The 14,457-nt window shown below is 35.1% G+C and overlaps 1 protein-coding gene across 1 annotated transcript in view; it reads left to right on the forward strand.

Moving 5' to 3' along the window:
• The window catches only part of Nbeal1 (neurobeachin like 1), a 177,479-nt gene that overhangs the window by 152,789 nt on the left and 10,233 nt on the right, over positions 1-14,457 (forward strand). The window contains 5 exon segments of the mRNA XM_042666952.1: positions 351-467; positions 5,614-5,703; positions 7,899-8,008; positions 11,088-11,260; positions 12,455-12,549. Coding sequence (XP_042522886.1) covers positions 351-467; positions 5,614-5,703; positions 7,899-8,008; positions 11,088-11,260; positions 12,455-12,549 — 585 coding nt within the window.

The following is a 14,457-nucleotide window of genomic DNA, read 5'->3' on the forward strand; positions in this document are numbered from 1 at the left end:
TGTTTGAGATATTCTAGATATGCAGTAATTAAAAAATAAGACATGTCTGACTTTAACATGCATATATCCTAGATTGAAAAGACAGATCATAAACAACTATATATAATAAAAGATAGAAGGAAATGAGTACTAAATTAATAAGGAAAGTGGTAAAAAACAGTGCTAATAAAGATGATTAATTCTAGGTTTCAAATTCTAAAAGTAGAATCTTTTTTTATAGAAAAGAAGTAATTTGCTGCAGAGAAATAGGCTAAGCCAAGAACTAGAGTTGTTTACAGTGTATGTGAAGGAATGAAGTATAAAACATTTTTATTGTAACTACGGAATTTTTATTTTATTTTACTGTGAAGGAACCACATCCTCCTAGATTATCAGCAGAAGAAGCAATACAGAAGCAGACCAAGACAGACACATCAACTCTCAACCTATTTCAACATCTCCCTGAACTCAAGTCATTTTTTATAGAGGTAATATCCAACTTGATAATAGCAAAGAATTTTTCTCCTAAATTCAATGCACCTGAAAAGCTTATTTCATTCTTTAATGGATGGGAAGTATAGTATGAAAATGACAAAATATAATGATCTATTTGAAGTTTTAAAATTATTTCTACTGAAAGGTTTTGTTTGCTACTGAGTGGTAGTCTGAACTGTTCCTTTTGTCTTTCTTCTACTGCATGTTTTCCTGATGAAGAATGAGTAATTTGACCCAAAATACTTTATGTGACAATTGAGATAATATATAGAGGGAGTTAATACTTCAGTCCTTAATTATAATTTCTGTTCACCTATAAAACATGTCTCAATAAATTAGATTGTTAATAGTGTTAGAAGGATGATCAAGTAAAACGAGTAAGTAATACTGTAATTGAAAGAGCATCTTTCAATTTTAAAGGATTAAATGTTTAAATATACGTAGTAAAACATTATGAATAACTCAGACTAATTTTAAATGCATATTTACTTAGGGTTTTTTAATATGTGGTTATGCTGGTCCTATGGCCTGAACTCAGAGTCTAGATGCTGTCCCTGAGCTTTCCTGTTCAAGGCTAGTGCTTTACCACTTGTGCCACAGCTCCACTTTGGACTTTTCAGTAATTAATTGGAGATAAGAGTTTTACAGATTTTACTGTCTAGGCTGGCTCCCAACCATGATCCTTGGATCTCAGCCCCCTGAATAGCTAGAATTACAAGTGTCTGCCACTGGCACCTAGTTTGTACTTATGATTTTTGTTATGATATAATATTAACTCTTCTAAGAGACAAAATAAAAACAGTGAAGATAAAACCTTAAGTCAAGGTAGTACCACATGGCTTGTAGCAAGTATGGTATAGCTATGGTGGTACTTGCATTCACCACACACAGTATTGGATCCCTGAAGTTTGCATGAACAATTTGAACACTAGTTCAGTCTATTTAATATTTTTGGTTGGTTAATTATACTCATTATTTCTTTTGACTCATTTATTGGTGTCCTTTTAAGGCTTTCAATGCAGTGATTATACCATAGACTGCGAAGAAAACTACCCAAGTATGAGAATACCCTGATGTGATGAACACTGAATAGAAAAGGAGAGATTCACTCTTTCTGAGAGATAACTTGACACTTATAGTTCATGTCATGCCAAAGTGTTCTTTTCTCCATCTGAGTGACACATCCCTTGCCAGGTTTATAAAGTTTGGGTATCTACAGAGGCTAAATGGTGTGTCTTCAAGAAATATACAGAGTTTGGTAAACTATATTAACACTTAAACAATATCCTGCTATGGCCTGAAAACATTTGGTGATCATTTTGATACAGATTTTAATAAATAAAGTACAGATCTGAATTAATTCATTTACAACTTCATCAGGTATCTAGAGCTTTATACTCATCTAGATGTCAGAGCATTTCTTCAAATAGACAAACCAAAAACATCAGTTATATCCATAAGAAGGTGATAATAAAAGAAATACTCTGAAGAAGTAAGCTCCACTAGGAAAGTTATTATATAGTACAAGTTTAAATACATACTAATGTGATTCAGGAACAGATTTTCTATGTTGTTTGTCACATTTAATTCTCTACTCCCACCTATATAAGAAAGTTCATTGAATGGAAAATTTGCCAATTATCTGCACATTCACTAAAAAGCAAGCAGATTAGCCGGGCGCTGGTGGCTCACGCCTGTAATCCTAGCTGCTCAGGAGGCTGAGATCTGAGGATCGCGGTTCAAAGCCAGCCCGGGCAGGAAAGACCGTGAGACTCCTATCTCCAATAAACCACTAGAAAACCGGAAGTGGCGCTGTAGCTCAAGTGGTAGAGCGCTCGCCTTGAGCTGAAGAGCTGAGGGACAGCGCCCAGGCCCAGAGTTCAAGGCCCATGACCGACCAAAAAAAAAAAAAAAAAGCAAGCAGATTAAAATTACAACTTAGCTTGAATTTTATTGCCAGATTCAATAGAGCACTCATCGCTAAATGAAACTTTATTTATTTATTTTTTGGTTGTGTGTGCTCCGTTGCCTTGTTTTATTTTTTTTTGTTTGTTTGTTTGGTTGGTTTTTTTTGGTCTTTTGTAGCTTTATATGTCTTTTTTTTTTTTTTTCCCAGGGCTGAGGACTGAACCCAGGGCCTTGCACGTGCCAGGCGGGCGCCCTTCCGTTGGGCTAAACCTCCAGCCCCTTTATTTTTTTTATTATTTTATTTTTATTTATTTATTTTTTTGGTCAGTCATGGAGCTTGAGCTCTAGGCTTGGGCGCTATCCCTTAGCTCTTCAGCTCAAGGCGAGCCCTCTACTGCTTGAGCCACAGCACTACTTCCTGTTTTCTAGTTTATTGGAGGTAAGAGACTTATGGACCTTCCTTGCCCGGACTGGCTTTGAACCATGATCCTCAGATCTCAGCCTCCTGAGTAGCTAGGATGTGAGCCACCAGCGCCCAGCTGAAAGTTTATTCTTATGTTAAAATTATACAGCAAAGCAAATCTTTCAGTGAACCAGAATATACATGGTTTGTCATATACTAGACTGCTTTTATTTCATATATTTCTGTGTTGGGATTGAAAATTTGTTACATTCAGTTTTTTTTACATAAAAGTATTAGAAGCTGGGTGCTGGTGGCTCATGCTTTTGTAATTCTAGCTACTCAGGAGGCTGAGATTTGAGGATCATGGTTCAAAGCCAGCCTGGGCAGAGGAAAAGTCTGTGAGACTCAAATTAACCACCAGTAAATAGGTTGAGAAGCTGTGGCTTAAAGTGGTAGAGCACTAGCCTTGAGCAAAAAAGCTGAGACAGCAACTAAACCCTGAGTTCAAGCCCAAATACTGACAAAAAAAAAAAAAAAGATTAGGAAATACATTTAATTGTGATGTTAGCAAACTTGTTAACCACTTGAAGTTAACTGTCTAAAAATATTTTAAGTTTATTCTTAGCTTACCGACCACCTAGAAGACATCCTAGGGACAATATTTTAATTTTTATTAATTTACTTTGTTGTTATTATAGAGGTGATATACAGAGGGGTTACCTTTTCATATGTCAGGTAATAAGTACATTTGCTTTTATACAGTGTCATCTGTTCCAGGGGACTAAATTTATGCCATAAAATCCTATTTGAGTTATGTACAAGTAAATAGATCACATCTGTAATCCTAGATCTCAGGAGGCTGATCTAAGGATTATGGTTCAAAAACTAACCCAGGCAGAGAAGTCCTTGAGACTTTTATCCCCAATTAATGACCCAAAAGCTATAAATGGAGGTATGGCTTAAGTGGTAGGGCAGCAGGCTTGATTGGAAAAAGCAAAATGAGAGTTCAGGCCCTAGGTTAAAGCCCTAATACCAGCATACACACACAAACCCCCCACAATATCCTATTTTACCCATAATTTGATGAATATGCAATATTGTGTTTATGATAAAGCTATTTCCATGATGTCTATCATTTGTGACAGCATTTTTATATAATAGTTTATTCTGAGTTTTCTGCAGGTGTAGTGACAAATTTATTCTTTTCTGTATGTGTCAAGTCACCTGGTAGCTTTCCCTCAGAGCAGTATCTGGAGCAGGACAGAGAACACAGTAGGACAGAGAACACAGTAGATGCCTTTGGGTGCTAGTAGCTTGTAATTCCCTTTTCATCATCTAAGAAGCATTTTTTAATATGTTCGTGAAAAAGGAGGGCCCTCTGTAAATTGTCACTTCCTAGTGCTATGCTGAAGAATATGGAGGTAGTAGTAAAAGCAAGGGCCTAATAAATGGATTTTTTAAGATACTATTTAGCCTTGCTTAACTGAAAGTTATTCTTTTTCCCCTGGTACTGGGACTTTAGCTCAGTTAAGCTCTTGCTTAACTTAAGCGCACAGTTGGTGCTTTACCACTTTAGCTATGTCTCCAGTTGCTGGTTTATTAGAAGTAAGAATATCATGAATTTTTCTACTCAGATTGGCTTCAAACTGAAATTCTCAGATCTCAGCCTCCTGAGTAGCTAGGGCTATAAGAATTAGTTACTAGCATGACTGCAAACCATTTTTTATTTTTTATTTATTTATTTATTTTTGGGGGGGTCCAGTAATGGGGCCTGAACTCTGGGCCTGGGCGCTGTCCCTCAGCTCTTCAGCTCAAGTCTAGCGCTTTACCACTTGAGCCACAGCGCCACTTCTGGCTTTTTTCTTTTTGCTTATGTGGTGCTGAGGAATCGAACCCAGAGCCTCAGGCATGCAAGGCAAGCACTCTACCACTGAGCCACCTTCCCAGCCCCTGCAAACCCTAAAGATCAAATATAAACACTTACTATGAATTTATAAAGTAGAATTAATTTTTAAATTATTATGTAATTATAACTATATAATTATTGTTTTGCATTATAAAGTTCATAAAATAATACTTGGTACAGCATACATACCCAATGATAATAATTTTCTAATAAATGTTAGGTTCTCTTTTTGAACTATTGTCATATCAAGGAACTAAGTTCAAATTATGTTTCTATTTCACATTATAATAAGATGATGGTTGATATTTCTTGAATACTTTTTATTTTCTCCTAGTATTATTGTAACATTCAGGAAAGTACCTCAATTAATGAAATAGATTTATTTTTAAATGTTAAGCCTCAAAGATTTTTCCTATAAAGAATAACAAATTTTTCTATTAACTTGCTCAAGCCCTAACACAACACACACACACACACACGCACACGCACACGCACGTGCACGCATGCGACAGTGGCTAACGCCTATAATCCTAGCTACTGAGGAGGCTGAGATCTGAGGATCACGGTTCAAAGCCAGCCTGGGCAGAAAAGTCCTTGAGACTCTTATCTCCAATTAACCACCAGAAAACCGGAAGTGGTGCTGTGGCTCAAGTGGTAGAGTGCTTGCCTTGAGCTGAAGAGCTGAGGCCCAGAGTTCAAGCCCCACAACTGACAAAAAAAAAATAGGTGATGGTTTTCAGAAGGTTCTAGTATGCCATCTAAACATGGTTTATAGTTCCTTTCCTACATTTTAAGTTAAATGATTTGTATGTTTTGGTAGAATAAAAATACTATACCACAGCAATTTTATTGTTTAAATAATAAGAAAGTTTAAGCAATTTGTACCTAAAGAACCAATCATTTAATATCTTTTACTTTATAGGGCATTAGTGATGGTATTCCACTATTAAAGGCCATTGTCCCCAAAAATCAGTCTCGTTCTTTTATGTCTCAAGGCAGCCCTGAGTTACTGGTAAGTTGATTTATTCCTTTTTCATACTGTCATGTCTGTATCCATTATAACACATCAAAAAAAAGAATACCAGAAATGTTTATAGACCTTGATGAAGTACAAAATATTACTTGTTTTTATGGAACTTTTAAGTAGTTAATGTACTAAAATATATATGGAGGAAGGAATATATGAAAATCACCAAGACATTTTATACAAGGAAAATAGGGAAATAGGGGCTAACATCTTCTATTAAAATTTATTTTAAGGCTGAGTACTGTAGCTCATGCCCGTAACCCCAATTACTATGGAAGCAGAGATCTGAAGGATCACAATTCAAGGCCTACTCACACAAAAAAGTTGGCAAGATCTCATTTTCTCAATCAGTAAGGCAGGCATGGGCAGTTGTAGCCTGTGACTGCAGATATGCCTGAGGCCATAGGTAGTGGAGGATCATGGTGTGAGGCCTACCTAGGCAAAAATGTACACACCGTATCTGAAAAATAACTGCAAGCAAAATTAGATTAGGATGTGGCTCAAATGATAAAGCCAATGAATTTTGAGGCCCTGAATTCAAATCCCAATATTGCCAAAACATAAACTATTTTATCATTCTAATATTGATGATTAGAAATAACACAGAATTTGTTAAGGCACAAATCCAGGGCAGTTTACTGAGTATTTTTCATGGACTTTATAATATTAATACAACTAGCAGTCCTGTGAGATAGGCACTACTATTATTTCCTTTATATAGATAAGACATTGAAACATAAGAGAAATAACTTTCTTCAAACCATAGAGCTAGAGCCATGGCAAATGAACCAGTTATATTCTAATTTTGTCACAAAGTCCTAGTAAAACTGTAATATGTTATATGGTACAGTAAACAGAGATTCCAGAAAAAGATCTATTTTCTTTCTTTTTTTTTTTTTTTTTTTTTGATCTAGTCGTGGGTCCTAAACTCTGGGCCTGGGCACTGTCCCTCAGCTCTTTAGCTCAAGGCTAGCGCTCTACCACTTGAGCCACAGCGTCACTTCCAGCTTTTTTCTTTTTGCTTATGTGGTACTAGGAATCAAACCCAGGGCCTCAGGCATGCAAGGCAAGCGCTCTACCACTGAGCCACCTTCCCAGTCCCAAAAGGTCTATAATGTATTTTCTTAGAAAAATTCCTAGATAGAAGAAATTATAATAGGAGGTTTCCGGTGTTGGAATGCTTATGATTTTTAATTTTAATACCTGTATTATTTTAAGTTACCTGAATTAAGGAGTGGGTGACTAAACTGTTACTTTTAAAAAAATTTTTTGGCCAGTCCTGGGGCTTGAACTCAGGGCCTGGGCACTGTTCCTGAGCCTCTCTGTGGTCAAGGCTAGCCACAGCTCCACTTCTGGCTTTTTCTGTGGTACTGAGCATTTGAACCTAGCGCTTCATGCATGCTGGGCTCCTTAAGCACTCTACCACTGAGCCACATTCCCAGTCTCCTGAGCTGTTACTTTTTATAATAAAGGCAGTAAAAAGCTCTTTCACCCAGCCTGGGTGGCTCATACTTGTTATCTTGAGAGCTGAGGATCAGGGTTGGAAGCCAGAATGGGAGAAAAATCTGTTGGACTCTATCTCCAGTTAACCACCAAAAAGCTAGAAATGGTATGTGGCTTAAGTGATAGAAGACCAGCCTTGAGCAAAGAAGTTAAGTGTGTATGTGTGTGTGTGTGTGTGTGTGTGTGTGTGTGAGAGAGAGAGAGAGAGAAAGTGAGAGAGAAAGTGAGAGAGAGAGCGAGAGCACGCAAGACCCAGAGTTTAAAACACAATAAATAAATAAGATTAATTTTTATTTTCAAAAGAAAATATGACAGTGACTTCATGGAGACCTTCACAATTCATCATAAATTTCTACTGACCTAAGTTCTGAATGTTTATGTCATATTTCTATGGAAAGAATTGACATTGAATTTCCTGTGACTACCAAGTAATTGATACTAATAAACTTTGAGAAATTGTGAGGAAAATTTTGTTACCATAAGAAGACCCTTTTTTCTTTACAATAAGATAAAACTTTTTCTATTTGAGTTGTTCTTTGATTTAATGAATTTCATATGTAAACTACATTGCCTCATAGCATACCCAAATGATAGATGCCAACATCCTGTGAGCATTGGGTTATTCTTTACTGCCTTAATCTTTTAATCTTTCATTTAAGGCTAATATTATTTTTCAGGTAACAGTGAGTATGAATTATGTTATTGGAACCCATGGATGGCTGCCTTATGATAGAAACATTTCTAATTATTTTACATTCATCAAGGATCAAACAGTGACAAATCCAAAGTAAGTAAGTGAACATTTAAGACAAAACAGCTACAAGAAGTACCTATTACCAGGAAAAATAACTATACCGGTGATTTTCTTTTTGTTTTGTTGTTGTTGTTGTTGTTGTTGGTCATGGGGTTGAATTCAGGGATTGGGTACTGTCTCTGAGCTTTTGTGCTCAAGGTTAGCACTCAACCAATTTGAGCCACAGCATCACTTCCAGTTGTTTAGTGGCTAATTGGAGATAAGAGTCTCATGAACTTTCCTGCCCTGGCTGGCTTTGAACTATGATCTTTAGCTCTCAGCCTCCTGAGTAACTAAGATTATAGTATTTGGCACCTGACCTATGTTTTGTTTTGTCTTTTGAAGGAGGTGTAGTACTTTTGGGGTTTGACTTTATGCTTGCTAGACAGGCACTCTACTACTTGAGCCACAACCCCATCTTATTTGACATTTTGTTTTTATCTTTCAAGTAAGGTTCACATTTTTGCCTAGACAGCCTTAGACTACAGACCTCCTACCAGTGACCTCCTACATATCTGGGATTACAAACCATTGCTATACCTGGCTTGTTCATAGAGATAGGGATGTCAAATAATTTTTTTGCCTAGACTTGATCTGTGATCCTTCCATTCTCTGCTTTCCAAATAGCTAAAATTATAGGCATGAGTCACTATGCCCAGCCATTTCTATAATTTTCATAGTAATATATGAAGACCCAGCTTTTTTCTTATTTCTTCTGTCTTTCCTCAGCCTATTCTTTTTAAGTTACATTCTCACTTGATATTGGTTTAGATACAAGACTAAATTTCTATAATTGCAGTTATGGAAGCAAAAATTATATCAGGAAAAGTAAATGTTATTGTATTCTGCTTTGCTACTTACAAATAAGTCCTATATGTTTTAGTAATAAGAATTTAGTGCTTATCTTAATTATTTTTAAATTTTTTAGTGGGATAAATTAATTGTCCAAAGGGTTTTATTGTGATTTATATATCTATATGCATAGTGTACTTTGATCAAATTCACCTTATCTTTTTTTACATTGCTCTAACATTCATTATACTATTTTCATACATACATAATGTACTTTTGATTATATATAGAGATATATAATGGACTTCAATCATATATATGTATTTTTTTTGAGGGGTTGCTGGTTCTGGTGCTTGAACTCAGAGCCTGGGCCTTTTACCTGTTCTTTTTTACTCAAGGCTAGTATTCTACCACTTGAACCACAGCTTGTTTCCAGTTTTTTGGTGGTTAATTGAAGAGAAGTCTCACAGACTTTCCTGTCCAGGCTGGCTTTGAACCACAATCCTTAGATCTCAGCCTCTTGAGTAACTAGAACTATAGGTGTGAGCTACTGGCACCTGGCTTCATGTATACTTTTTAATCTCTAAAGGTTACAATCTAACTTTTAGTGATCTTACAGTGATGCTTCTCTTATTCTAAATTGTCCTTGCTGTGTGCTAGCTAACTTAAATCATATTCAGTATTGTTTTAAAGATCACATTGCATCATATATTTGAAAATTATTTACAGTGATATAATTGTTACCATTTCTTTCTTTGTCATCTGAAACAAAACTCCAGAAATTAGAGGAAAAGGTCCTTTTCCTACTATCTTTGTAGAAGTCAGTATTCTTATGTTTTGCATAAATGATATTTCCAGCAAGTTAATATTGAATAGTGAAGTTTTAGAGCTAAAGGATCACAATTAGCCCTTATTTTCTTTTTTTTAAAATGGCTGATTCTACTTTTTTTAATTTTTATTTATTTTTTATTGTGAAAATACTGTACAGAGGGGTTACAATTACATGGGCAAGATAATGAGTACATTTCTTATCAAGCATTGTAGCCTCCTCCTTTGTTTCTCCTTCCCATCCCTTCCTATCCACCCCCCCCCCCGCTCCCCCACCCAGTCCTCCCTGCCTCCCCCCACCAAAGTTGTAAAGTTCGTTTTTGACATAACAACTTGTACCCTTATTTAAACGACTTGTTTTTCCCCTTCTCCTCCACAAATTATACCGACATCAAATACAGTGAAAGCAGGGGTTATACTGTGGGGGAGGGACATACAAAGCAACAAAGAAATAATCTTATAAATGCGTTAGAAACAATCGCATGAAATAAAAAAAAAACATTTGAATACATATCTTAGGGTTCATTTCCCTAACATCACCTTAGTTGACCTTTTCTGCTTGACTCAGACATATACTAAATATTACAAATAAGGGAAACCATGGGACCAATGTTTCTTTGGGCTTGGCTTACTTCACTTAATATAATTTTTTCCAAGTCTTTCTTTACACATTGAAATGTAATCACTTCTGTTTTTCTAAAGAACCTAGATTATCTAAGTTCATAGGTATTTCATTGGACACAAATAACCCATAGACTTATTGTGGTTGGAATGGAAAACAGTAATTGGAAGACTATTTTAATCTAACTTGTCTTGTATAGGAGGTCACTAGTTTTAGATCATTTTTTATTTTTCTGGTCCTATTATATTCTATACTGGCTTTATACTTAGAAGTTGCCATGTATAGAATTGCAGAATAATTGAATTGCAGAAATTTATTTGTTTTTACCAATCCCAACTTCTTTACACTTAAGACTATACGGGGGAGGTGGGCCCAAGGGGGGAGGGAGAATGGGAAGGGATGGGAAGGGGAAACAAAAAGAGGAGACAACAATGCTTGATAAGAAATGTACTCATTACCTTGCCCATGTAATTGTAACCCCTCTGTACGGTATTTTCACAATAAAAAAAAAAAAAGAATGAGGAGGAGAGAAAGAAGCCTATAAAACAGTAAATGACAGTAAACATGATCAGAGAACTATATATGCATTCAGGACAATATCCTGAAACACTTTAATTGGAATAAATTAAATAAATATAAAAATGATGCTTTCACAAACAAAAAAAAGACTACACACACATATATTATGAATAATATAAAGGTAGTAAGATAAATTTATTTCAAATAGAACTTTGGATTCTTTTCTTTATTATTTTTAGGGATTTAAAAAAACTTTTTATCAGTGTAAGTGATCTTCCTAGGCAATGTCTTAATATTTAATTGTATTTACAGAACTCAACGTAGTATGAATGGTCCTTTCGCTCCAGGGCTGGAGATTACCTCCAAGCTGTTTGTGGTTTCACATGATGCAAAGTTGCTCTTCAGTGCTGGACACTGGGATAATAGCATTCAAGTGATGTCACTTACAAGAGGCAAAATTATCTCACACAACATCAGACATATGGGTAAGCATTAACTTTTGCAAAATACTTTTTTCTGATTTTTTAATTTATATAACTATATGATTATAGTTACATATTATTTGTCCCCTAAAAGACTGTATAATATTTTGGCACTATGTAAATTAAATATACCTTCATAGTGTATGGTAGATATTAGATGAAATCTTTTTTTTAATTGGCTGATGTGGCCTGAGACTATAGCATAATGGTAGAGTGCTTGCCAAGCATCCATAAAGCCCTGGGTTTAATTCCTGGTACCATATTAAAAAATAAATAAAATTAAGTTTTAGAAAGTTGATGCTAGAAATAAGGATTTTAGGACAAAATAATGTCATCATTAAGTAATAATCAACTGCCCTATTATGTATTAAACGTTAAAGCATGAAATATTAAAACTGCTGATATAGTTTAACTTGGATATCTTGTGGAATAAAACATTGAGTTAGGGTGAGTTTTTCTGTTGTTTTTTTTTTGTATGTTGTGGGGCTTGAATTTAGGACCTGGGTGCTGTCTCTGAGTTCTTTTGCTCAAGGCTAGTGCTCTATCACTTTGAGCCACAGTGCCACTTTCAGTCTTCTGGTAGTTAATTGGAGATAAGAGTCTTACAGTCTTTTCAACCTGGACTGCAATCCTCAGGTCTGAGCCTCCTGAGTAGCTAGAATTATTGGATGAGCCAGAGGGTTGGTTTTTTTTTTTTTTTTCCCTCCAATAAACCTATTAGAGAACAAATACAGAGTTTACTCCTAATTCTATACCATTGGTTCCTAAGATGTCAATTAACTTAGTTACTTACAGTTCAGGAAAAAAAAAATTATGTTGTGAATTTACAGAATAATAATATACACTGTTTCATAAGAGTACATATCCTATAGGATTGTAATATCTAATGTGAGGAGAAGGTGACTAACATGAGGGAGCAGAGAAATGTATCAAAATTACCTTCCCCAAAGATTCTAATATTCATTCTACATACCCCATTTCCATATCTCACTCTCAAAAAGAATTGTCTCAAAAAAAACTCTGCTAGGTGCTTTCAATTCTATTTCTTGCCTTTATCATTCCCTACAATGTTTTCCCAATGCCATTCCTATTAGAATACTCGTTTAATAACAGTTTGAAAATAAACAAAATTGTCCTTGAAGTTTTGTTGCAGCAAAATCAAGCCATTTTGTTTCATTTTATTCCTTTTTCTTATAGATATTGTGACTTGCTTAGCTACAGATCACTGTGGAATACATTTGATTTCCGGTTCCAGAGATACTACATGTATGATATGGCAAATAATAAATCAGGTAGTCACTCATTTAAATGTTCTTAGGCTCACTATGAGAAAACAAGGATGACTTTTAAAAGGGTAATTAATTTTTCCCTGGCTGTGAATGACTTTTTGAGCTCCTTTACATTGTTTTATCAGTATTTTGTCCTATCTTGATCAACACAGGCTATTTCTAGGTTTATTTTCTGATTCATTTCCTTATACTTCATTACTTTCCAAAATTTACTCCTTTTCAAATTCTCCTAAGAAAATAGTAACTTTTCTTCTTCTTCTTCTTTTTTTTTTTTTTTTTTTGGGGGGGGGTCCGGTCGTGGGGCCTGAACTCTGGGCCTGGGCGCTGCCCCTCAGCTCTTCAGCTCAAGGCTAGCGCCCTACCACTTGAGCCACAGCACCACTTCCGGCTTTTTTCTTTTTTCTTATGTGGTGCTGAGGAATCGAACCCAGGGCCTCAGGCATGCAAGGCAAGCGCTCTACCACTGAGCCAACTTCCCAGCCCAGTAACTTTTCTTCTTATAGAATAATATTCCTATGGTTCTTTCTGGTGATACTAGTAGAAATTACAAATTTATAATTCCTATCAACCTTTTATTGCCTTTTTATAATATTCGTTCATAATGAGACATTTGAAATGTCTTCTATGTTTCTACCTTGCTTTAATAGACTATCTCACCCAGGATGTATAGTTTTCTTCTGACTTTAAAGTAGTTTTTATTTTACAATGCTTAGTTATTTTTATTATATATATACATACATATATTTATATACATATACATATTTTTGTTGCTGTTGTTGTTGTTGATTGTGGGGGTTTAGGGGTGCTGTCCCTCAGCTCTTCAGCTCAAGGCTAGCGCTTTACTGTTGAGCCAAAGTGCCACTTCCGGCTTTTTCTGCTTATGTGGTGCTGAGGAATTGAACCCAGGGCCTCATGCATTCAAGGCAAGCACTCTACCATTGAGCCACCTTCCCAGCCCTATTATATATTTTTAAAACTTTTTATTTCTGAATAGAAAGCAAACCACCTTATCCTATGAACTAGATCTTTTTTCTAGACTCCATTCTTTTACATTTACTTCCTTTTCTATGAATTATCAGTGTTTTCATTTTAGCATCTTAGTATTTGGTTAGATAAATTCCTACCTCACTGTGTTTCTTTTCCTTAAGCTTATCTCAGCTATTCTCATATGAATAGTTATTTTTCCTCATGACCCTTAAAAATATTTTAGCCAAATCCTCCTTAATAAAACAAACTTAATGTTTCCCTTACTAAAATCATATTTAACTAGGTATGGTAGCACATTCCTGTAACCTTAGCACTTGCGAAACTGAGGCCAGCATGGGCTACATAGTAAGATCCTGTCTCAAAATGAACAAAAGAAATTATTTAATTTTTATTCATTTATAATGGCATTATTATTCCTATCCAAAAATACAGAATGCATTCTCATAATCGTTAGTTCTTTTGAGAAAAAGAAAAAATAATTGGTAGTACTGGGCTTAGCTATTTTTATTTATTTACCTTTGCAGTACTAGACTTTCCACTCAGTTACTGTGCTTGCTAGGCTGGCCCTTTACCAGCCTACACTTCCGTGTTATCATACTTGTATTCCTATTTTAATTTTTAAAATCATTTCATTTCCAAAAAAAAAATAATAAAATAAAATAAAATCATTTCATTTCCAATTATTATTACTATAAAAGAAAGAAGTATTGTGATTTGTTTGATTTCTTTATAGTTCTCTTACATTGAGTCACTTTCCATAAAACTCCCTATCCACCTTATTAGTATTTTATATATTTTATGGGTAACAATCATTTGGTCTGAAAGTAAAGATGACTTTGTGTTTTCTAGTATATATATTTTTTCTTATCCTGATTTATTATTGACTAATATAATAAGGTAAGAAAATGTCCGACATCTGATTTG

Source organism: Dipodomys spectabilis, unplaced genomic scaffold (genome assembly GCF_019054845.1).
Source record: "Dipodomys spectabilis isolate Male_0828 unplaced genomic scaffold, ASM1905484v1 ptg000373l, whole genome shotgun sequence".
NCBI classification, from domain to species: Eukaryota; Metazoa; Chordata; class Mammalia; order Rodentia; family Heteromyidae; genus Dipodomys; species Dipodomys spectabilis.